Source organism: Papio anubis, chromosome 2, assembly GCF_008728515.1.
Source record: "Papio anubis isolate 15944 chromosome 2, Panubis1.0, whole genome shotgun sequence".
Classification (NCBI taxonomy): Eukaryota; Metazoa; Chordata; class Mammalia; order Primates; family Cercopithecidae; genus Papio; species Papio anubis.
Genome location: NC_044977.1, coordinates 142,410,627 through 142,436,158, shown reverse-complemented (window position 1 = coordinate 142,436,158; position 25,532 = coordinate 142,410,627). Strand labels below are relative to the sequence as shown.

General features: G+C 41.7%; 2 protein-coding genes and 1 pseudogene across 2 annotated transcripts in view; 2 read left to right on the top strand and 1 right to left on the bottom strand.

The window, feature by feature from the left end:
- Nucleotides 1-2,588, top strand: part of TM4SF4 (transmembrane 4 L six family member 4) — a 29,999-nt gene extending 27,411 nt beyond the window's left edge. The window contains exon 5 of the mRNA XM_003894968.3: nt 1,981-2,588. Within this exon, the coding sequence (XP_003895017.1) occupies nt 1,981-1,998 (18 nt within the window). The 3' untranslated portion in view covers nt 1,999-2,588. The remainder of the gene's footprint in view (nt 1-1,980) is intronic.
- A 13,726-nt stretch (nt 2,589-16,314) lies between these two features.
- WWTR1 (WW domain containing transcription regulator 1) overlaps nt 16,315-25,532 on the bottom strand; it is a 141,331-nt gene continuing 132,113 nt past the window's right edge. Inside the window, exon 7 of the mRNA XM_003894965.4 lies at nt 16,315-20,073. Within this exon, the coding sequence (XP_003895014.1) occupies nt 19,889-20,073 (185 nt within the window). The 3' untranslated portion in view covers nt 16,315-19,888. The remainder of the gene's footprint in view (nt 20,074-25,532) is intronic.
- LOC116273942 lies at nt 25,345-25,440 on the top strand (annotated as a pseudogene).

Sequence of the window (25,532 nt, the reverse complement as noted above, 5' to 3'; positions counted from 1 at the left end):
TCTTTGCAAGATTTATTGAAAATATGATTACTTTGGCTGGACACAGTGGCTCATGCCTGTAATCCCAGCACTTTGGGAGGCCAAGGCAAGAGGATCACTTGAGCCCAGGAGTTCAAGACCAGCCTTGAACTGGTCTTGACCATGGCAACATGGTGAAACCTCATCTCTACTAAAAATACAAAAAATTAAGCAGATGTGGTGGTTTGCACCCATAAGTCCCAGCTACTCAGGAGGCTGAGCTGGGAGCATCAGCTGAGCCCACAATGCTGAGGCTGCATGAGCTGAGATCTTGCCACTGCCTACACCCTGGATAACAGAACAAGACTTTTTTTGAAAAAAAAAAAAAAGAAAAGAAAGAAAGAAAATATGATTACTCTTTGAACTGTTGATAATACTTTGCTAAACCTGAGAATTATTTTTCAATTTAAAGACACATTCATAGGTGTCAGTACGTTGGTTCCTTTTAGCGAGTTTCATTTATCTGGACACCATATTTTGGAGATCTTAATGGCTGAGTCACTTGATAGTTGAAAGACAGTAAATGGACTCCATGGTTGTCAGTACATGGGCACCAGAGACACAGAAAGTGAATGTACACCAGCAGAATTGTCTATTTTTTTTTTCCTTCCTTTCTTCCTCCCTCCCTTCATCTCTCCTCTCTGTCTCTCTCCCTCCTCCTCCTCCAACTTTTTATTTTGAAAACTTCAAATCTACATAAAGTTGAAGGAATGGTGCAATGAACACATATATACTGTCACCCATGCTCACAAAATTGTTAATATTTCCTCACCCTCTCTCTTTCTGGACTCTTGGAAAGTAATTTTTAGACATCACAAAATTTCACTACTAAATATTTCAGTGCACAAGAGCTGCAGTTTTAAAGTCAGTCTGCTGAAGATTCTTTTCTCGTGGGCAGCTGGCCTCTCATGGGACTGGTCAGCATTCCTGCCCCAGTAGGACATTGCGGAAAGACTTGGGCTCTCAGCCTAGTTCCACAGCTTACTAGCTGAGTGACTCCAGCAAGCTCACTAACTTCTCATAGTCTCAGTTATTCCAACTGCCTCTTGCCTATTTTATGGAAAGAGTATGAGATCAACATCTATCCATTCAGGCAGAAAGTATTTACTGAGAGCTTCCTGAGCCTGGCACAGTCCTTAAATGAAGTGGTAGTTGGGAATGTGCCTTAAAATACATGCTATGAGGCCTGGTTTGAATGTCAGCTGTGTGGTCTTGGCCCAGTCAGTAGCCCTCAACTTCTCCTTGTCTGTAAAATGTGGCTATTAATACCTAATCCTACAGTTGTCAATGGAGTGCCTAGTACAGGGTGACAAGCATGAATTCATTTGAATCCTTAGAAGGCTCAGTAAATGGCACTGAATGTTATTTACTAACCTTATGAAAGTCAGTGAGGTAGCATAGCTTCGAGTTTCCTTTAACACAGTCTCTGGGTTCTGCCTCCCTGGTTCAAATCCCAGCTCTCCTACTTGTTAGTGGTGGCTTTCCATGTAGCACTTGGTCTCTCAGCACCTCTTACCAAATTATTTTTTAAAATAAATGATGCATATTGTATACAATGTATTCTCCTTATGTGATGGGTGCACTGCAATTTTATAATTCATCAGTACCTAATTCATCATCCACTGAACCAACAACCACTTGTACCCCAAAAGCTATTGAAATTTTTAAAAATTAAAAACAAAATAAAGCAAAAATAAATAAATAAATAACATGTAACTTCCTTGAGGACTAAATAAATAAATACATGATGCAAAACAAAATGAAGCTTCCATTCCTATACCCTCCACACAGGTGGATGACAGATTGAAGCTCTGAAACAAAGCCAAAAAAGTGTAGGAATTCGATAGGCAACCAATAGGAGCCAGGAGGAAGGCAGGTGATGGGGATGGGAAGAAGGAGGGGGAAAGCAATAATTTACATAAATCATGACATCATAGCTAATTCACCTTTTCTACCTTCTAGGGAGATGGACCCGTTTAAACCTCTGAGATAAGCTGCTCAAACTCTACAGCATGATGACTACAATTTCTTTTCATAAAACTTCTCTTCTTGGGATTGTTAATTCCTATCTGCTTCCTAGCTGACAAAGCTTAGAGAAGGCAGTTATTCCTTCTTTCCAACCAGCTTTGCTCGAGTTAGAATTTTGTTATTTTCAAATAAAATTAGTTTGGCCACTTAACAAATTTGATTTATAAATCTTTCAAATTAGTTTCTTTTTAGAATTTGCCAACAGGTTCAAAGCAAACTTTTCATGATTTTTTTTATTACAAATGTAAAATGTATAAAGTCACATGTACTGCCATACTACTTATTTGTATATAAAGATATTTATATATTTGGACGTTTTACATAAATCAAAGGAGGAAAGCACATTTAAAATGAGAAACTAAGACCAATTTTTAAGATGTATAAGGAAAAAAGAATGATTGATGTATCATAAGTATTGGTTATTTGTCGTCTTTTTTTGCTGACTTGCTTGAGTTGCTTGTGACTGATCTTTTGAGACTGTCATCTTGGTTAGGGTTCTCTTAAGTATGTTAAATTAAAACCTGAATTCAGAGGTAATATAACAAAGATTGTGTGTGTTTTAGGAGGCGGGGGGCAAAAGGTTGAATGAATAACAACTCATCTTTTCTACAAATACTTCCTTTGATCAAAAAAAACAAGTTTTTAAAAAATTGATATGAGTAATCATTTTGTCAGCCTATTGCCCAGGGTTAAGGTAATAAGTGTTATTATTCTACGTGTCATATTAAGACTAACTGGTTTTATGAGTCAGGCACTAATAGGGCATCAGATCCATTCTGTTGATTTGTGTTCAAACTCCAACTCCACTACAAACTAGCTTAGGGGTCCCGGGACAGTTATTTTCAAAGTCTCAGTTTCCCCGTCTGTAAAAGGACACTTGAAAGAGAGTCAGTCATACAGGAAATTCTGAAGTCACCAAGGGTGAAGCAAGGGCCTGTGGGGCTGCCAACATAACTGTGTGCAATAAGAAGGGCCTCAGGGAAGTCCAAGCCAGAAAGTCTCCTTCCTGCCCCTGCCAAGCTAATAGGCTGCACCATGTAGGTCAGCAATAAAGTAATTAATGGTCAACTACAGTGTGCTGGCCCCTGAGGGGCTAGGCACTGAAAACACAAAGAGTTAAACGCTATAGTTTTGACCTCACTACAAGGAGAATTCTGTAAGATCAGGGATTGTGGCAGGCACCTGAAACTCAATAGGCAGAAGCAAGAAAGGCATATAGACATTGAAGATCTCATTGCAGGAACTACACACACACACACACACACACACACACACAGGGTTTCGATTCAGTTTAGACCATTTGTTTTCAAACATGGCTGATCATCAAAATTACCTAGGGAATGTTCTAAAATTACAGATGTCTGAGCTGCAACCTAGACCCACTGAATCTACAAATCTGGGCATGATATATGTAAGTCTGTTTTTTGGTCAGTCTTTTTGTTTTTGTTTGTTTGTTTGTTTGTTTGAGACGGAGTCTTGCTCTCTGTTACCCAGGCTGGAGTGCAGTGGCACAGCCATCTCAGCTCACTGCGAGCTCTGCCTCCCAGGCTCAAGCGATTCTCATGCCTCAGCCTCCCGAGTAGCTGGGATTATGGGCACCCACCACCACGCCTGGCTAGTTTTTGTATTTTTAGTAGAGACAGGGTTTCACCACATTGGGCAGACTGGTCTCGAACTCCAGACGTCGGGTGGTCCACCCGCCTCGGCCTCCCAAACTGCTGGGATTACAGGCATGAGCCACCGCGCCCTGCCAGTCATTTCATTTTTTAAAGTTCACCAAGTGATGTCGAAAACCAGCCACTTTGAGCAATCATTGCCTTAGAACACCACCTGCAGGCACAAGGATGAAGACTGAGTCAGACTCCATTACTGCCTACCAGGAGCTCACATATCACAGGCGAATACAAGGTAGTACATGCTAAATACTAAACGGTGACCCAGGTAATGATGTTCCGGGGTAATGATGTTCTGAAGTTCAGAGATGTTGGGCTATTAGGACCGATTCACTTGCCTGAGCTCTTTGATGAGGGAATTTGAATGTGGCTAAGAGGCATCAATTCTTTATCCAGGGCTTTGCAGGGATTCATTATTTTAGATTAAAAGCAATTGTAATCATCATGAAATCTGCTCTCATTATTTTATAGATGAAGAACTGAAATAACTTTTGATGAGTTTTCACAAAAGGCCATTTTTCTAAACCAGTTACCATAAAGTTAGAGGAAATTGCTTACTATGGGTAAGAGGACTTAAAAGGAAGAGACAGGAAACAAAGGGTAAAGATGAGTGCCCCTCTCCCTTAGAGACCTCTGTATGCACACACACACACCTCAAGGTTGGTCTTCAGACTGTCCAGAAACTTCTGTTATGGGAGTTGCCAACTTCATTTTGCTTAATGGAGTACATTTCTTTATTTTTCTATGCTTTGGACTACAAGTTACTTGAACCAAGAAAAGAATCTGATTCAAGTCTAGGTACTAAGGAGTACCTAACCTAGCACATATTCAGCAATTCATAAATTTGTTGTGTGAATGGAGGTGCCAGAGCCCTTGATTTTCTTTCTCCTGCACTCTAAGTGAAGTAGTGTCCTTTGCCCTGAAATAAATGGAATATTTCAACAATGAATAGACAAGGCTAGGTGCAGTGGCTCACACCTGTAATCCCAGCACTTTGGGAAGCCAAAGCAGGAGGATCACTTGAGCCCAGAGTTCAAGACCAGCCTAGATAACATAGTAAGACCCTGTCTTTACAAAAAATAGAAAAATCAGCCAAGCATGGTGACACATGACTCTAGTCCCAACTACTTGGAGGCTGAGGCAGGAGGATTCATTGAGCCTGGCAGGTGGAGGCCATGATCATGCCACTGCACTCTAGCCTGAGTGACAGGCTAAAAAAAAAAACATTAAAAAATAATTTAAGGCTGGGCACAGTGGCTCATGCCTATAATCCCAACATTCTGGGAGGTGGGCAGATCACTTGAGGTCAGGAGTTCGACACCAGCCTGGCCAACATGGTGAAATCCCGTCTCTACTAAAAATGCAAAAATTAGCCAGGTGTGGCCGTGGGTGCCTGTAATCCCAGCTCCTCGGGAGGCTGAGGCAGGAGAATCACTTGAACCTGGAAGGCGGAGGTTGCAGTGACCTATGATCACGCCACTGCACTCCAGCCTGGGTGACAGAGTGAGACTCCATCTCAAACAAATAATAATAACAATAATTTTTTAAAAGAATCGACAAAACAAGTAGGAAAGTGGTTGTCTATGTGAAAATTAAACATGAGGCTGGAGTGATCTCAGTACATAGATCCATAGTATAAAAATTAAAATTATATTTTCTATGACCACATTTGCTTTCTAGCTGTGAATGCCATTGCACCAGGCTTTACCTTGGGTCATTCTTGGGATTTTCCACTCTGCCTTAGCATTCTACTGGGTTGATGAGCACAGCGCCAACAATCCACTTGAATAGAGGAAAGGAAAAAGAGAAATATTAGCAAGACAAAACCTGAATTATTATCTCAAAATACCACCCAGCTACACATATATAATATGCTCATGGACCTGAGCTATTAGTGATCATGGGAAAAAAGGAATGAAACGAATTTGTGGCTCACACTCAAACTCACCAGCCACATGTACAGTTGTCTGCAAAAAACCATTATAACAAGGTGCTGAACAAAGTTAGTGTGAGTGACATCCAGCTTCTCCTCTCACTGTTCAAACCCGGTAGTGTCTGCCCAGGAACTGAGGACAGCTCTGCTCTGAGCAGATTAAGGAAGACACAGAGGCTCTAGAGGATCTCCAGATGGGGTAAAAACACAAAGGGTCAAATAGAGCGTTCCAAAACAAACATGATTCTTCAATCTACAGAGAACCAGGAGGCAGCAGGATATGGCTGAAGATTCTGGTTTGATCTCATAAAAAAGAAATCAAAACGCATGCAGTGCATTCCAATTTAGTCACTACGACATGGAATAACTGTCTTGGCACTCAACTCTTGAAATGCAAGAAAGAGAATTCTAGGACATACCATAATTTATTCACAATCTAAGCATCCAAAGATGATTTAGGGAAAAAAAGAAAAGAAAAGAAGAAAAGAATACGTCCAGAGTTTAGAACAATTAATGGGGGAGGGCCACTGACATAGGCCCTCTTTCTATATCCACCTTTCTACAAAATTACTTTGTCCTGTGTTAGAAACATTAATAGTGTGACCTTGACTTTAACCCAATGTATCAGGGTTCAATCAGAGATCAATGTCTATGTATACACACACACACACACACACACACACACACACTTACTACAGGGATCTGACCTTACGTAATTGTTGGAACTAGTTAAACAGTCTCTGTAAGAGAGCCGTCTTCGTGTCTGGTGCTGGATCTTGAAGTCCACAGAGCAGGCAATCAACAAGGCAGTCAGACTTGGATGTAAAGCCTGAGAGAGAAGAACAAGCTGTAACCCGCAAGCATGAACTGCAGCCATGAGGGTGGACTGGAACCCTGTTCATTCTTGTTGCCTCTGACGGTATGGGTGTCCTGCAGAAGCTGGAGCCCTTTGTCATGGAGCTAAAGACACACTACCTGGCCCAGGCGACCCCGGCACTGAAGGAGAATCCTGGGGAAGATGAACGGTTGCAGGCCCAGCAGTCCTGTGTTAGTGAGGGGAGGCAGCGGATAGCAACCGTGCATGTGCGCTAAAAAGCAGATACTCCTTCTCTTCTGCCTCCAAAGCTCTCAAGAATCCCTCCTGCGGCGCGCCCTAACAGGAAACACAGGAAAGGGAATTTGGGGAAATGTAGTTCTGTTTAGCCTGGCACATTACCAAACAGCTGTACCCGATGTAGAGAAGAGAGTGGCTTTTTAGCTTTCTTGTCTGTGTATGTGTGTGGTTTCTTAGTCTGGGTCAGGGTTTCTCAACCTCTACACTATGGAAAACCTGCCTCATTCTCCCATGACACGCTGTCCATGTCTGAATGCCTGTGTCACGTTAGGTCGCCTAACTCGTTCTTCCCCCTGGACTGAGAACTCAGACTATCTCATCAGCGTTTGCATCTCTTTCAAGCGCTGGGCCTGGCACATGGTAGGTGCTCACTCAGTGGGATGTTGTCATTGTTATGATGGTGTGACAAAGTTATTCTGCTCAAGGGAAAATGAAAGGGCTGCTCAAGCATTTTGGAATCAGGCCATTCATAATAAAAATAACCCCAGACCTTGGTAAGTGATGTGATTGCCCAAGTGGTTGACCACATGCTCACAGCTGCCCATTTCTTACCCTCTGCTTTGTCGTGACCACATTTTAGTCAGGCCTCAGCTCTGCTTGCCCGAAAACCCCCTTATCAGTTTAGCTGGAGAAGTGTTCCTGTCAGTCTCTGCCCCCTTGCTTGTCCAACTTCCCGTTTCTGCTATGCTCTGCCCACCTCTCCCAATAAAAGAAAAGCTTTTTCTGTTTGTCTCTGAGACATTTGCAAATTCCTGAGATTGGAGAGCTTTCCCTATTGCAATAGTCCTTTTGAGTAGCGTTTCTTCTTATCTAAGTCCATGTTTGTTTTTATTTGACACAAGCCTATGATATAGAAACAATGATAAGCCCCATTTTGCATAAGAGTAAAGTGAGGCTTAGAAAAAATAAATAACTTTCCCAGGGCCCCCAAAACAGCAAATAGGAAATCCAGGCTCCAAAGCCAAATAAATGGTCCGACTATCTGAGGGTGAGTCCACTCCCCCAGCCACTGAGCTAGATTTCTCACCAATTCTAAAATCACCTAGGAAGGAATGCTTGGGTTCCTACATAGAACTGAAAATAATAAAAAGTGTTTTTTGTTGTTGTTTGTTGGGTTTTTTTTGTTTTGACTGTTTTGTTTTTGAGACAGAGTCTCTCGTTCTGTAGCCCAGGCTGGAGAAGTGCAATGGTGCGATCTCAGCTTACTGCAACCTCTACCTCCTGGGTTCACGCGATTATCCTGCCTCAGCCTCCCGAGTGACTGGGATTACAGGTGCCCACCACCACGCCCGGCTAATTTTTGTATTTTTAGTAGAGACAAGGTTTTCACCATGTTGGCCAGGCTGGTCTCTAACGCCTGGCCTCAAGTGATCCACCTGCTTCGGCCTCCCGAAGTGTTGGGATTACAGAAGTGAGCCACTGCACCCGGCCGAAGTGTTACTTTTTTTACTGGCATAATTTTTACTGTTCATTTCACCTGAATTAGGGAAAACGATCAACTAAAATATAATCAGTATCAGTATTTTTATGCGATTACTCAAAGCACCTCTCATGAAGAGAACTGTACACAGCAGCCTGTGCTTACTCCTGTGCTCTTTATTTCCCGAGTCATTCTATTCAGTGGCTTTGCCTCATCTGGGTGGAAGAGGCCCGAATGCAGGGGCAGGTTTCTATAATCCTCAGAGTTAAAAGAAAAGGCAACTCCCTACGATCTCTGCTCTGTGACGGGCCGATCCTGTCCCTTCTTCCTTGCCCACCTCCCCTCCAAGAGCTCTCCCTCCGGTACAAACACCGTCCTTTCACGTCCTTCAGGGATAGCTGTGCTATCATCACCTTATTTGAAAGCTGAGGAAACTGAAGCTTGAAGAGGCTGCACAACAAGCCAACTGCACTGAGCTTGTCAGTGGCAGAGCAGCCATTAAACCCAGGACACCTGTACCTCAAGCCCAAGCTCCCCACCACCTGGCTGTCCTGCCTGTCCCCCTAAGTGTCAATACAAAGACGTCCAATGGCAGAACTACAGCTCTCCTGCACTCCACTGGTCAGGCAAGGGAAAGCTCAATGAACCGTGCTGGATGAAAAGGAGCAGCAAGTGCTGATGAGATGGGGCCAAAGGGGAAAATCCCCTGGAGGCTGATGTCAATGATCGGCAGCTAAACCTCCCATGCTACTTTTAAACTTGCCCATCTCAACTTTCCAGGCTTCTTCCGTAGCGCTTTGATTTCAATATTTCCCTGTGTGGCCTTTCCTGGAGAACTGGGTGCTAACTGTGATACTCAGCAATGGTGTAGCCTTGGAAAGCCTCCCCTTCTCTTTGGGCCTCAGTTTCCTTCTCAGTAAGTAAGAGCAATTGAGTCAGGCTGTTGCTAAATTCCTCTTTAGTGCTATCTATCATGCTTTGGTTTTGGAGTTGTCATAAGTAGCCTGGGGCCAGGCGCAGTGGCTCACGCCTGTAATCCTAGCACTTTGGGAGGCTAAGACAGGAGGATCACTTGAGCTCAGGAGTTTGAGGCTGCAGTGAGCTATGACTGTACCACTGTAGTACAGCCTGAGCAACAGAACAAGATCCTGTCTTAGGAGGAGGAGGAGAAGGAGGAGGAAGAAGAAGAAGAAGAAGAAGAAGAGGAGGAAGAGGAGGAGGGGGGGGAGGAGGGGGGGAGGAGGGGGAGGAGGAGGGGGAGGAGGAGGAAAGAAGAAAGAAAGAAGAAGGAAGAAAGAAAAAAGAAGAGAAGAGGAGAAGAAGAGGGACGAAGAAGAAGAAGAGAGAAAAGAAGAGAAGAGAGAAGAAGGAGGAGGAGGAGGAGGAGGAAGAGGAGGAAGAGGAGGAGAAGTAGCCTGGATTAGTAAAACTTGGGTCTACAGAGCTTAGCTCCTTTGTGGAGCTTTAAAAAAATCCCAGTGTCCGGTTCAGGCCCCACTTTCAGGTATATTAATTTGAGTTTGGAGGCCAGGCATCAGACATCAGTCCTTTTTATTTTTAACTCACCAGGTGATTCTAATAAGGAAGCAAGTTGGAGAACTGCTCTGGAGTGGTCTCAAACTCGAGTCCTGGAGGGCTTGCTAAATACAGAGTGCTAGCTCCCACCCTGAAGTTAATGATTCAGTAGGCTTGGGGGTCAAGCATTGCTTCTTTTCTTTTCTTTTCTTTCTTTCTCTTTTTTCTTTCTTTCTCTCTCTTTCTTTCTCTCTCTTTCTTTCCCTCCCTTCCTTTCCCTCCTTCCCTCCCTCCCTCCCTTCCTTCCTTCCTTCCTTCTTCCTTTCCTTTCCTTTCTTATCCTTTCCTTTCTTTTTTGACAGAGTTTCTCTTTCGTTGCCCAAGCTGGGATGCACTGGTGCTATCTCGGTTCACTGCAAACTCCGCCTCCCGAGTTCAAGTGATTCTCCTGCCTCAGCCTCCCGAGTAGCTGGGATTACAGGCCCACCCCACCACGCCCGGCTAATTTTTTGTATTTTTAGTAGAAACAGGGTTTCACCATGTTAGCCAGGCTGGTCCTGAACTCCTGACCTCAGGTGATCCACCCACCTCACCTCAGCCTCCCAAAGTGCTGGGATTACTGGTGTGAGCCAGCGTGCCCAGCCTCTTTCTTTTTGTACAGACGGGGTCTTGCTGTGTTGCCCAGGCTGGTCTCCTATCCTGGCCTCAAGCTATCCTCCTGCATTGGCCTAAATGCCGGGATTACAGACATATGCCAGCATGCCCTGCTGTGCATTTCTATTAAGTTCCTTTATGATGCTAATGCTGCCAGCCCACAGTCCACACTTAGAACTACAGAAGTGTTTACACTCTCTTAAGTGGTACCTATGGTCACATGAATTATTTTTTCCCAGCCTTGGAGAGCCTGAAGGTTTCATCGCATTCTTAAAGATCCATGACCCCAGAAAAATTAAGAGCCAGATTGCAGTCTAATCATGCATTGAAAGCTCTTTCTAGGCAGGATTTCACAGCAGATGATTTTGCAACTGGTTCAGTCTTGGAGTAGTCCCAAGGGTGTATATGTGTGTTTGCTTAAGCACCTGGGCATTGCAGGCTGTACGATGCCAACACACTTACCAGTCCACACTCAGTTTCCTACCTAGAAGTTGCAATACTAGGAACATCGGCTTGGTTAAGAGAGTAAACATGACAACTTTTCCCAGCATCAAATGTGAATATTGTGAAGAGGTAGAAAAACAGGGAGAGGGGAAGAAAGAGAATTCCCCGTGATGCTATTGAAGCAGAAATAAAACCTCTGCAGATAATCCTGCTGCCTTGTGATGCCTATTGATGTTGGGGCCACAAACTTGGAAAATGAATGTTTTTTTTTTGTTTTTTTTTTTTTTTTTGAGACGGAGTCTCGCTCTGTCACCCAGGCTGGAGTGCAGTGGCCGGATCTCAGCTCACTGCAAGCTCTGCCTCCCGGGTTCACGCCATTCTCCTGCCTCAGCCTCCCGAGTAGCTGGGACTACAGGCGCCTGCCACCTCGCCCGGCTAAGTTTTTGTATTTTTAGTAGAGACGGGGTTTCACTGTGTTAGCCAGGATGGTCTCGATCTCCTGACCTCGTGATCCGCCCGTCTCGGCCTCCCAAAGTGCTGGGATTACAGGCTTGAGCCACCGCGCCCGGCCGGAAAATGAATGTTGTGCCATCACAATCACCCTAAGGATCAGTTACATAACATTTAATCAGCATAAATTATACTCATCCAAAATGTGGCATGTGAAGTTCATATGTAAACTTTAATGTATTTTTTATTCTTTAAAAATTTCCATTTTTTGAATGCTCGATAATGTACACAATACACTAGAACAGTCATTTTGTATTTAATTTATAACATTAAAAAATAAACAAGCAAACATACATACATTGGGGCTCCATGATGAAGAAAAAAGTTTGGAGATTACTCCTCAGGTGTCAGACGTGACTGCACCAGAATCACCTGGAAGCTCACCGAACAAATGCAAAGTCTCAGACCTCAGTCTCTTTCAGGTTCAGCAGGTCTGAGAAATTCACATTTACACCAACAACTTGGGAAATTCTAAGGCAGGTGAGCCATTGACTCTACTGTGAACCCTGCTCTGAAAATGACTTTAGTTTGTTTTTTTTTCTCTCTTTGTACTTAATAACTTTATTCTGACTCAAAAGCCATAGAGCTCCTCACCAAAGGACACACAGGTCAGTGCAAAGAAGGAAACAAACATGTCTGTATTCTGCATGTCTTTCTCTTTCCCCCTTCAGCAATGCCCCATCCTATTCCCAGCCCTGGTTGGTTGCACTCCCTGAGCCAGGCACTGGTCACTCACTGCATCGTGACAAAGCCACCTGCCGCCTGCTAATGGCGACTCGGCTTAGCCATTAGAGGGCAGCAGATAACAGGTCACTAAGCAGATAATTTCTCCGTGAGCAGGTTTGCCCATCTTCCTAAATAATCCAATTTTTCTCGAATATTTTCTCATCAAGGAACATTTTCCAAAAACCTTATAAATGCAAGTCATGGAAGTGACAGCAAACAAGTCCAAGATGGCACTGCCCAAAGGAAAGGTTTCTGTTAGGCATGGCTCAAGGTGCTAGGTAAAAAAACGAACAAAATCCTTGCTCTCATGCAGCTGACAAGTTAATGGGGACAATGGAAAAGTACGTTGTCTCTCACTGTTAGATGGTGGTAAATGCTGCAGAGAAAGACATGGCCTGGGCCAAGAGAGGGAAAAGCTCAAAGAAGGGAATGAATATTTATTGACCACCTGTGAACAACAGGTTTTCACATAAATCTCTTCATCTTCAGCACTCTCTCACTGTACCCCTCTTTTTTTATTATGCCAATTTTACGTGTAAAGAAACTGAAGCTCCCGCCGGGCACGATGGCTCACGCCTGTAATCCCAACACTTTGGGAGGCCGAGGCAGGCGGATCACCTGAGGTCAGGAGTTCGAGACCAGCCTGACCAACATGGTGAAACTCTGTCTCTACTAAAAATACAAAATTAGCTGGGCGTGGTGGCACATGCCTGTAATCCCAGCTACTCCAGAGGCTGAGGCAGGAGAACCGCTTGAACCTGAGAGGCGGAGGTTGCAGTGAGAGGAGATCATGCCATTGCACTCCAGCCTGGGCAACAAGAACAAAACTCGGTCTCAAAAAGAAAAAGAAAGAAAGAAAGAAAAAGAAACTTAAGTTCTGAGACTTTAAGAAACTTGGCTAAGGTCATGGCATTAATGGATACCTGCACAGTGCTGAACTTAACTTGTTGTCGGAATGAAGGTGAATTGTAAAGGAGACTGCCCACACATGCCTTTTATTAGCCCTCACACACCCCGCCTTCTCCAGAACTCAATATGCTACGTGGAATGTGCCGGGCCTCCTCTTCCCCAATTAATGTCTCACCCTTGTTTTGAAACTCTTATTTTGCTCTATGCTAATCCCATAAATTGGTTATCATTCTAGTGTGCAGACAGTAATGACTGTTAATTTCTGCTAAGCCCACAAATTAGTTTTCTCCATTTATAGCCCAATGGAGCACATTACCATTCCCCAGGGAAGATATTTGGTGGAGGTGGGGGACTTTTTCTGGATTTAGTAGTCCAATCCTAATGATAGAAATGTCAGAACATTTGTCTCAGTTGGGTAATGAAGAAGATATGCATTCTAGAGTTTGGCTTGCATGAACTTAGGGTGCCTATTATAGGTAAAGAGAATAAAGAATGAGACGTACATAGGTTAAGTAGATATCAGGAGATTTCAATCTATCTCCTGTTATAGCTGATCAGTACTCGGCACTAGTGCCTGACTTTCAAGAAAAAGGTTAGTGTGGGTTCCGGGCGTTGGTCGACTCACGCTTGTAGATCCCAGCACTTCTGAGGAGGCTGAGAAAGCAGATGGCATTGAATCACTAATGGTACAGATGTCAGTTCGAGACCTAGCCTGGCTCTAACACAGTGAAACTCCATCTCTACTAAAAATACAAAAAGTAACTGGGCGGTGGTGGCAGGCACCTGTAATCCCAGCTACTTGGGAGGCTGAGGCAGGAGAATCATTCTGATCACGCCACTGTACTCCAGCCTGGGCCTTTGTTCACCAGTTTTCTATCCCCAGAATTCTCTGCCTTGGCTTCCCTGGTGTTACCTCACCACTAAGCCCCCGAATGATCTTTCTCTCCTGATCTTTATTAGCATTAACTTTGTGCTAAATACATAGTAGTATATAAGCTTTGTGGAGGCAGAGGCCATAATTTCAATTCCTTCCTATGCTCATAGCACCAAATAGATCCTTGTACAAGGAGAGGGTCACCAACTCCTCTCCATTTTGGTTCATCTTCACTTTTTCACTTGTTTTCTTTAAGTCACTCTACTATTAAAAATCTTCCTATGGCTTCTGTTGTATAGGATAAATTCCAACTCTGATTCGAAGCATACAAACCTTTTCAAGGATTACTCTCCATTCTACTTTATTTGGTCTCAACTCCCACCTTATTGCCCTCACACTCTCGCTCTCCAGGGCCATGGACCTTATGTCACTCCTGTTTTACAATTCTGTGCTTTCAAGTAGGCTGTCTCCTTTACCTGAAATGCCTGGGAAATTCCTTGGTGAATAAGTCTCAAACATCGGGACCTATTTGCGACTGTTCACACCTCTTTTCCTTCTCTACCTTGAGCTTCTATAACTCTTTGTCCCATAATGTATGGCCCCGATTAAACCACGGGATTGAGTTTTCTTCATCCTTGTTTTTCCTAGGCCTATTTAGTGTCTTCAACATGCCAGGAGCTCAGCAAGTCTTACCGACGATCAAATTAATGGACTCTCTCTCTCTCTCTCTCTCTGCTGGTTGGTTGGTATTGGTGACAGAATGTTGGGGGATGTCAAAGAAAGAAGGTCTTAAGAATTCTATATTCTTTGGTTCCCTCAGGAGAAACCAAATCTACCTTAGGCTCAGGGCTCCCAGACCCACCTGACTCTCTCCAACTATGAGAAACACCGCTAGGTGCCTGGAAATTTTGGTGAGAGGCTATTTTAGGAGAAAATGCTAATAATTTCCCAGATTAATGCTTACAATTGTCTTTTTTATAAATCCCTTGCCCCCACCCAGGGCCCCACACTCAGAGGAGCCCCATGCTTGGTTTAATGCTCTGCTGCCACCATCTTGAAATTCTTATAAATTTGAGCAACGGGCCCCATATTTTTATTTTTCACTAGGTCCTGCAAATTATGTAGCCCATCCTGCCAATGAGTACATTATACATACTTCCCAACGTTTCCTGATTTGACAGTTTTTTGTTGCTGTTGTTGTTTTGTGTTTTGTTTTTGTTTTTGAGACCGAGTCTCGCTCTGTCACCAACCTAGAGTGCAGTGGCGCGATCTCGGCTCACTGCAAGCTCCGCCTCCCGGGTTCACGCCATTCTCCTGCCTCAGCCTCCTGAGTAGCTGGGACTACAGGTGCCCGCCACCGCGCCCGGCTAATTTTTTGTATTTTAGTAGAGACGGGGTTTCACCATGTTGGCCAGGTTGGTCTTAATCTCCTGACCTCGTGATTCGCCCAACTCTGCCTCCCAAAGTGCTGGGACTACAGGCGTGAGCCACCACGCGCCTGGCCCATTGGACAGTTTTAACACTGAAATTCCTGAGTCTGGAAAAGCCCTCAGTCCCGGGGAAACCAGGAGAGTTGTCATCCTTCTTCTGGTCCTCAAACTGCAAACCAATGTGCCATGCATTACTGTGACCTAAGCCTCCCTGACATATTCTATCTGTGACCCCTACAAATAAATATTTCTAAACACAACGCTCTGCTAATTACAGTTGAAGGTTTTATCAACTCAAATTTTAAGTTACAGGAAACCTATTTCAAAAAACAGTAGGAAAAGGTGGCAGAGTCTAGGTCAGTGAAAGAGTTCCAGCAAGCCTATGAGCCACTGGGGATTCAGTCATTATGTAAATTTCTGATTAGGAATGAGGTTGGTAAATTAGTCACCACCCAGTTTCATCTTCTATAAACTTTCGATTCACATTATTGAGCCATATTTCTATTGGGCTGTTTGTTTTTTTCTATTGGTTTATAAGAGTTTGTTGTATATTCTACACCATCATACCTGGCTAATTTTTGTATATTTTTGTAGAGACAAGGTCTCACTATGTTACCCAGGCTGGTCTCAAACTACTGGGCTCAAGCAATGCTCCTGCCTCAGCCTCCCAAAGTGCCGGGATTATGGGCATAAGCCATCGTGCCCAGCGAGAATTCTGTATTTTTGATGGTCTTGTCAAATCTGTGAGGGTGTTAGGAGGACAATGTAATTAATATATATATAGATATATATATATATATTTAAAGGTATATTTTTTTATTTTTTAAAGGTATATACATATATATATGTAAAAAACCTCAGTGGACTTTGTAAATAAAGTGGAAACCAGAATTCTGCAAACATTTAGAATGCTGAAGGCCAGGCACAGGAGCCAAGAAATTGTTTGCCTACAGATTTTTCTTTCTTTCATTGTCTACCAGGAGGGTTACATAAGCCTATCTTCAGTACCACCCAAAACCCCCAGTAAAAGGAACACAGACAAATAATGAAAAGCCAAAGGCTCCAGTGGAAGTTCAATTGTCTTTATTTTTCTTATACAGAATCAGAGAAGTAAAAACCAGTACCAAACTCCAGGTAAAATGGTTTGATCTGATCGATTTGGCTGCATACTTTTGGTACGCATAACATTCTAAACTTAAAATAGAAATCTTTATATTACAAAACATAGAAGTAAAATTTTAAAAAGTTAAAGTACTAGCACATATATGTGTTAGGAAAATGGTCTCTGTCAATTGCCCATTCTCCCAATTAAATTAACCTACAATTTCCTTTTTCTAACAGCTTATTTTTTTCATAAAAGTTGTACTTTGAGAAGTTACTTTCTAATTACATCATGAGAACATATCTTGTAATTAGCAACACTTCTGTCATTCTAGATCACTTCTGCAGAGAGCTTTTTAACCAAGCTGGCATCGACCAGCACAATCAAGTTTTTACTGTTTTACCTGCTTCCTGTATATGGTGTAATCAGTGAAAGAAATGGCATTTCACATCCTAAATAATATGGTGAAACACTGTCTACAAATTACTTAGATTTAACAGAATTGCAATTAGGTTTTGACAATGTATTTACTTCAAAACAAAATATCAGGAAATATCAGGAAAAAATATCTTGAAAGAAAGATCTCTGAAATTATTTTTCATTTGATATGCCTTTTCAGTGACAAAATTTGAGGGTGAAATGATGATGTTTACTGATTGATTTAGTACTAAAAAGACTAGTACTAAAGAGGCTAAAGACAGTTGTCTTATAATAAGAAATATAGTATAAATAGCACCTTATCAAGAATTCTGCAGGGGTTTTAACACTTACAATAATAGGAAATAGCCATTAAAAAGTTGCTCTAACTTTAGACTTCTAACTTTAGTGTTCTTTAACAAAGGCCGTATTTTGTGGCCTTAAAAACAACAAAAAATTATATCTGGCTTTATCTATTAGTAAACACAAAGGGTCCATATTTCATTCTGAAAAAAATATTTATTATATTCATTCATATATGTTCTAACTAATTTAACTAAAAAAAACTTCTAGTATTTTCTAATGCCATAAGCTTACTAGAAAATTACTTCTAAAAACTGGTAATATAAATCATCAATGATTTAACTACTTAAAAAAAGAGGGGTATCTGTTTCTCTTACGTTTAATAACCTGAAAATGAGTCTATAAAAATATTTTTTAAAAATACAGTAACACTGCTGAGTTTTGTTAGGTCCCTTGTTTTTTAATTAATTATTTATTTATTTATTTTAAGCAAGAATGTACAACTCTTTTTGCAATTTTTAGCTAACAAAAGACAAAAAGAAATAGTGCTCCCTTCAATTTAGTAGCAATAAAATCATCTACCTTCATCTCTCTCAGAGGGCTTAGGGAGAGTGAAAGGAATTAGAGGAACATAAACCATGGGTCCTTCAGGAAAAAGAAGTCACTTCATAGTGATGGAGGCAACAGCAGGCTACGCTCTTGTCTGCCTGCATGCTCAGCATCAGCATGCCCTGCCCCTCCTCCTCCCACATAAGGTGCACCAAAACCTTCTTTTCTTCTACCACAGAGTCTTCCGGTAATAAAGGTGGTAACAGAAAATTGTTGCTTTGTCCTTTTGGGGCATCTCTTGCATCTCCTACTTGTTTTGCTTTTGGGGTACTATAACTCGTCTCTTTCCATTTCACAACTAGTATCCTTTCCACGATATTCCATAACTTCGCTACTTCATCTCTGACCTTTTCACTTGCCTTCTTTCCAACATGATCCAATGTACTCTGTACATGTATATTCCGGTAGATCAAAAGGAATCTTATTTAAGATCCCCAACAAATAAGTCCCCCATGGAAATTGAAAGTGTCCTCTCAGAGACTCAAATTATTAATGTCTTTCAAAAAAGATTAACTTCATAGATTATAAATAATATTAGTTTGAAATATTAAACAGTTGAGGACTTCATTGGCAATGCAGGCAGACTGCGTGCCAGTTGAACATGATGCTCTCTCAGTCCTTAAAAGCTAATAAAAAAATGGTTTTGGTTACATAAGAGGTATTGAATACATATTTCATGCCTTTTTATACCAACTGAAGCAAACAGGGTTAGGATAATATACTTAGGAATCAATTTTACTGAATGCAGAAACATGTTTCTCCACCATACACCCTCAAAGGGCATTTTTTTTTTTTTACACGTCAGTCAGAGATCTGCTTCATCCTTCAGTTTCATAGATAGAATTATTTTAAACACTTGAAATCTAGAAAGCAAACCTGACAAGGCTTCAGAATTTAAAAAGCAACAGCTCACTGTGTGTGGTATGCTATCAGATTGAAATCTATGTTGTCCTGATGTTTTCAGAGTTATTTCAAAAGACAAAAATACAGTTGCCACTGATTTATCAAAAACATTTGGCTACCTTTTATCGTCAGCTACAAAATTACAGTGCTTTATAAAATAAACATTAAGGCTGAGCCCAGTGGCTCATCCCAGTAATCCCAGCACTTTGGGAGGCTGAGATGGGTGGGATCACCTGAGATCAGGAGTTTGAGACTAGCCTGACGATGACGGTGAAACCCCATCTCTACTAAAAATACAAAAAATTAGCTGGGCGTGGTGTCGGGTGCCTGTAGTCCCAGCTACTCGGGAGGCCGAGGCAGGAGAATTGCTTGAACCCGGAAGGTGAAGGTTGCAGTGAGCCGAGATCGTGCCATTGCATTCCAGCCTGGGCAACAAGAGCAAAACTCCATCTCAAAAACAAACAAACAAACAAAACCCACCATCAAATTCTAAGCTGCAATTTTTTAAATCCCAAGTTGTAATATTTCAAAACCTTTTGTTTGAATAAAATGCTCATAATTAGTACCAAACTGGTCTCTTTCACAAGATCTATAGTGTAAGAACTGTGACTAATGCTGCTGCTGCTACTCTCCTGCTGGAGGGACTAAGTTGTCTAGATGCTCTGCAGTAAAATAACAAAGGATAAGCTACAATAAGACTGTGTGCCTTTGTAAATACAGACTAATAAGAGCCATCAGAGCCAGCATGGATTCAAAATTACATTGTATTCCATACAGTAGAATTTTACTATCCATACAATGATTTTTAAAGCTCAAGTTAAATAGTTTTTAAAGCATTTGGTACTACTGTCATCAATACAGTTTTTGAAACTGTAAATCAGGTCTGATTTTGTGCACATTTCCTGGACCACGCTGCCCTCAGAATTAACTGCCTGTGGTCAGCTTTTCATGGTTTAAAATCAATTGGTGTATAAATTTCAATTAACACTCATAAAGCTTAGCCACGGGGCAGCAGAGAAGAAAGAGAAAAGTATTCTGCATAATCAATCCTGCAGACACAATTCTGTATAATCTGTCGCAAGAATGCAGGCTTGCAGAAAACGAAAATATAGTATTTATTTATGTTTAACTTAAGTTACTCTCAATCGAAACCAGGCAATGATTAAACTGGCAACATAAAAAGGAGGGAGCACGAGTCATGGAGGCAGAAAGTGGTGCACCTGCAGACTTGCTCTGCTCCATCACTTTTTCCAAGAGGCCCAGGAAATGTAAGGTCATGGCTACATCCAAGTTACAATGGTAGTGATTACAGCCAGGTTAGAAAGGGCTCACTTTTGTTCAGAGCAGACTCTACATCATTGAAGAGAGGGATCAGGTCTTCAGATTCCAAAGTTCCTAAGTCAACGTTTGTTCCTGGAAGACAGTCAAGGAAATCAGGGAAACGGGTCTGTTGGGGGTTGATGTTCATGGGTGTTTGTCCTGCGTTTTCTCCTATAACAGAATGAAAAGAAAGCATTTTAATTCCTTCTTTTAGGCTCTTGAAGGAGGAACAGTTCAAGTATTAACACAACACTCACCTTCATGTCTTCAACTACCATATTATTGACTCTTACTCATAGGAGGTACAGAGATGTGGAAGAAATCGAAAATTATTTCTAGACAGATGTGGTCCAGAATGGAAAAGGCCAAGGAGATAAGAAAGGAGCATGTGAAAGGCACTGTTGATCTGATCTATGATCTGTGCCTTCCCATGACAAGGGTGTAAAGAACTGTTTTACAAAAGAGTAGAGAGGCCCTGTCTGTAATAAACGCGTTATTACAGAACTATAATCAACAGGTTTCATTGTAAACTTGTGTTTATCCATACCATCCTTCTTTATGTTCAAAGAGAATGATGGGAAGCTTCTTTTAACCAGGTAAATAAAAAGTTATCTTCATTGATGGCTTTAGGCATTATTTATAAAGGGAGTTCTGCAGACGTTCTCCCTCTTTCTGTTAATACCTACACCCTACAACTATCTACCTTTCTCACAAGCATATGAGCCAAAATGCATATAAGCATGCTAAGGCTTTGAGTCTTAGAGTAAAGAAATCTTTTGCTGTGCAGAAGCTCTTTAGTTTAATTAGATCCCATTTGTCAATTTTGGCTTTTGTTGCCATTGCTTTTGGTGTTTTAGACATGAAGTCCTTGCCCATGCCTATGTCCTGAATGGTATTGTCTAGGTTTTCTTCTAGGGTTTTTACGGTTTTAGGTCTAACATTTAAGTCTCTAATCCATCTTGAATTAATTTTTGTATAAGGTGTAAGGAAGGGATCCAGTTTCAGCTTTCTATTTATGGCTAGCCAGTTCACATGTACCCTAGAACATAAAGTATAATAAAAAGAAAGAAAGAAAGAAAGAAAAATAAAGAAAGAAAAAAAAAAAAACTTTAGTGCATATCGAAATAAAAAAAAAAAGAAATCTTTTGTTTTCTTTAAGCCACTATTTCCTAAACCCATTTAATCACCTAAACCTACTTTGACAGTATGTGTATCCTAATAAAATTGAAGTTCTACAGAACACAGGTGAGCAAATGCTGTACTAGAGGAAAAGTAGGTGTCTGGGATATGACATGAAGAATATAGGTTCTTTATGTGTAATAGTATGGGACAGAATGCACTACTGACTTTTGTGTCATTAGATCGAGCTTTGTGACTGTGTAAGCTTAGACACACTTAACTTGCTTGATTCTCAGTTTACCCATCTGGAAATTGTGATTATAAGCGCCTTCTACAAAAGTTGGAGTACAGTGCCATACAGTGTCTGCCACACATCCGTGGCTCTAGGTGTCATTGACATATACAAAGTTATATACATATAAAAATATGATAAATGTTGATTGTCCTGAGAGAAAGAAAAACCTAGGTCTTCAGCCACTATTAATTATACAATATCAAAACAACAGGTTAATTCAAACAGTCTCAAACAATTTTCTGAAGAGATAATATTTACTTCAAAAATTGAGAAGCATTGATAACTAAGGTCAGCTTCCACCATAACGTCATTTTTTAAAAACGTGTTAAATTATCTTTTGTGTGTTACAAGTGCAGTAGCCTTCCTGAAAAGTATGCAGGGAAGTTCCACTATTTTAAGCAAAATTGCAGAAAGTTCACTTTAGCAATCTGTGTTTTCCAAGGAGAAAAATTATATCCTTCCAAATGATGAAGGAACCATAATCCAATTTGGATTTTGGTGATAGCAAAACACAATGGCTTTTCTAGAAGTCACAAAATATCAATGATTCCTGGGCAATATTTTACAGTATTTTCATTGCAAAGGGCAGTAATCTGAAAAATTAAATCAAATTCAACAATATGACCTCAATACAGTGTTACTGATATTGAAAAACAACATAAAATAAAAAACAAAATCCAAAATAACTTTCTTCTACTTACTAGAGTGTAACAGATAAAAATGAGGCTCTAAAAAGTATCTGTTCTAAAAAACTATCTGATCTGAAGTGCTGGATGTCTTTTTCTCTCTTTATCTCCAGTTAGAATCATTCATTTCTACTCATTTCCCATTTTAACTTTCAAATACTCAAAATATAATTGTTAGCCAAGCAAAATCTCTGTTTTAAAGTATTCCTAGGCCGGGTATGGTGGCTCATGCCTTTAATCCCAGCACTTTGGGAGGCCGAAGTGGGTGGATCACCTGAGGCCTGGAGTTCAAGAACAGCCTTGCCAACATGGTGAAACCCTGTCTCTACTAAAAATATGAAAAACAACAACAACAAAAAACAAAACAGTGCCAGGTGTGGTGGCACACCCCTGTGATCCCAGCTACTCAGGAGGCTGAGGCCCGAGACTCGTCTGAACCCAGGAGGTGGAGGTTACAATGAGCTGAGATCACACCACTGCACTCCCGCCTGGGTGACAGAATGAGACCTTGTCTCAAAAAAAAAAAAATCCTCTTATCCTTTCTTCTCAGGATTAAAGGCATGAGGATACTGGCTAAGCTTCTTCATTAAGGTTAACAATCTTAAAATAGAAGCAGCTCTGCAATCTCATAGTAATATTTTTGGTCTTTGCAGTTTATCCACTTAGAAAGTGGAAGAGACAAACAACATAAGGCAATTCTTTTTTTTTTTTTTCAGATGGAGTTTCGCTCTTGTTGGCCAGGCTAGAGTGTAGTGGCACAATCTCGGCTCACCGCAACCTCTGCCTCCCAGGTTCAAGCAATTCTCCTGCCTCAGCCTCCTGAGTAGCTGGAATTACAGGCATGTGCCATCACGCCCAGCTAATTTTGTATTCTTAGTAGAGATGAGATTTCTCCATGCTGGTCAGGCTGGTCTCAAACTCCTGGCCTCAGGTGATCCACCCGCCTCGGCCTCCCAAAGTGCTGGGATTACAGGCGTGAGCCACTGTGCCCAGCCACAAGGCAATTCTTAAAAGGGTGTGATTACTGCAGAATATTCTGGAAGGATGGATGATTTCCCAGCTTTTGCTCATGTTATTCCTTTTACTGGATCTTTGCACCAAGCCCAGCTGTTGTTTCCATGTATGTTTTGCAAATGGAGTGCTCAGCTGGCTCGTTTCCCTTCAGCATGTGGCCAGCGCATGGTCCACGGCCTGACAGATCTTTCCTAGCCACATTTGAGCTCTGCCTGCCCCCACAGCTTTTACTCATCTTGTTACTGTATAATTACATTTCTCCCCTTGAGAAGATTTATGTCCAGTTCCTACAAAGACTTCACAGAGGTGGCCCCACACTCAATGAGTTGACTCTCACTTAACCAGGTTAACCTGGCACTCTGACATGATCAAGTCCATTGTGTGCGTGACATCAGCCTTCTTACTGGAGAAGAGCACTTTGAGCTGGGCTCTGTGATCTCATGACTCCTCACAACTCTGCCGTGAGCATATCACTCTCACTTTATGGGTGAGAAATCTGAGGCTCATGGAGGCTATGTAACTTACCCAAAGGCGCTACTAGGAATGGAGAAGCAAGGATTCAGCTCAGGCTGCCTGTTGGCTGAAACTATGTTCTTTTCAGGACATCATTTAATTCCACATTATGGCTTCAAAATAAAATGCTCCCTACTTACCCACTTGAGGTTATTTTAAAGAGACATAGAGTAGAATCCATCCTCTTTTATGGTTTTGTTTTTTTGAATGCCAAACTTACATTTAGATCTCCTGAACTTTTTTCCTTAACTTTGCTTTTTATCCTTACTGGCTGCCCAGTGTTTAGAAGATGATAGTAAACAATTATTAAACATAGAAAGGAGCCACTTTCTAAGGCTATTCCAAAGACAGTAAAATAAATCTCACATTCAAAAAACAGAGAGAGAGAGAGAGAGAGAGAGATAAAGGGGCAGGGGGTTGTCGGCGGGGATGGGGAGGAGAACTGAAGTAACAAACTTATGACTCCTCACAAGACAGTCTTTGCAATCTTCTCAACGCAAAGACGACAACCTACACGAAAGACACCGGGGGAGGAGCTTTAATTTACTGCATTTGTAAGACACCTGGCTATGAGTTTGACTCTTGGTCTTTCCAACAATTTAGATTCACAACACAAAGAGGAGCCATGTAAGAGTGGAGTGCAAAAAACCACAGGCACTATGGCAAACACTTTGGGGGAAGCAATTTTTTATTTTCAATACAAAACAATTACTTTTCTATCATCAATGATAATGGAGGAGGAACTTGCATGAATGACTCCAAATAGTGGACACCCTGCTGTCATTCATTTTTGGTTCTAGAATACCTTCTGTGAGTTTATGACTTTCATAATTAAGTCTAGATAAGGCTAATAAGACTAATTTCAGTTTCTGCAATTAGAAGTCTCACTCCTTGAGAAAAGGAGAAAAAGAAAGGTAATCAGGAAGCCTGCTGAGGCTGGACCTGAAGGATGCACAGGCTGGGGGACAAGGTAAAAGTAACCCTGACTCTCTTCTCTTTAATTGCTGAGGGAGGATGTCGTAACCATGTTGGAATTTGGAACTGACAATTTTGAATCCTCTGAGCTGCTCAACATTCCAAATGCCCACTGCCATTTGCTTTTCTTTTCTTTTTTTTTTTTTTTTTCTTTTTTGAGACAGAGTCTCGCTCGTCGCCCAGGCTCGAGTGCAGTGGCCGGATCTCAGCTCACTGCAAGCTCCGCCTCCCAGGTTCACGCCATTCTCCTGCCTCAGCCTCCCGAGTAGCTGGGACTACAGGCGCCCGCCACCTCACCCGGCTAGTTTTTTGTATTTTTTTTTAGTAGAGACGGGGGTTTCACCGTGTTAGCCAGGATGGTCTCGATCTCCTGACCTCGTGATCCACCCGTCTCGGCCTCCCAAAGTGCTGGGATTACAGGCTTGAGCCACCACACCCGGCCCCAATTGCTTTTCAAATGCAGTGAATGACATGAAAAAATTTGGGTACTGGAACTATAAACCAGTGTCACTTTCCAGGAGAAAGGGTGGCCCATATACTACAACTGAAAACTAGAACGGCATGAATACCCCACTGTGGAAGCATGGCAAAGCAGACAGTGGTGTCTTGATGCAATTGTGAGGAAGGGACTAGATGGAGCAAAGATGAATTTAAAAAAAAACACACACACACACAGAATTTAAAATCCTGTGCCCAGATGTAAAACTATACTTGTGTAATCTATGAGGAAGGGGCTACAGTTTATTAATAGTGCCTGGGGGTTCAGTGGCTTTTCAGTTGTTATTTGATGTTGTTGTTGAGATTGAGTGTTTCTGGTTGGATTTTAAAATTGAGATGACCGTACTCGCTTTGGCAGCACATATACTAAAACTGGAATGATAAGCATGGCCCCTGCATGAGAATGACATGTAAATTGATGAAGCATTCCATTTTTTTTCAACATTTTTATGGACACTAGGAACTACTGGGAGTGGGCAGGAACAAGGGGTGAAAAACAAACTATCGGGTACTATGCTCACTACCTGGGT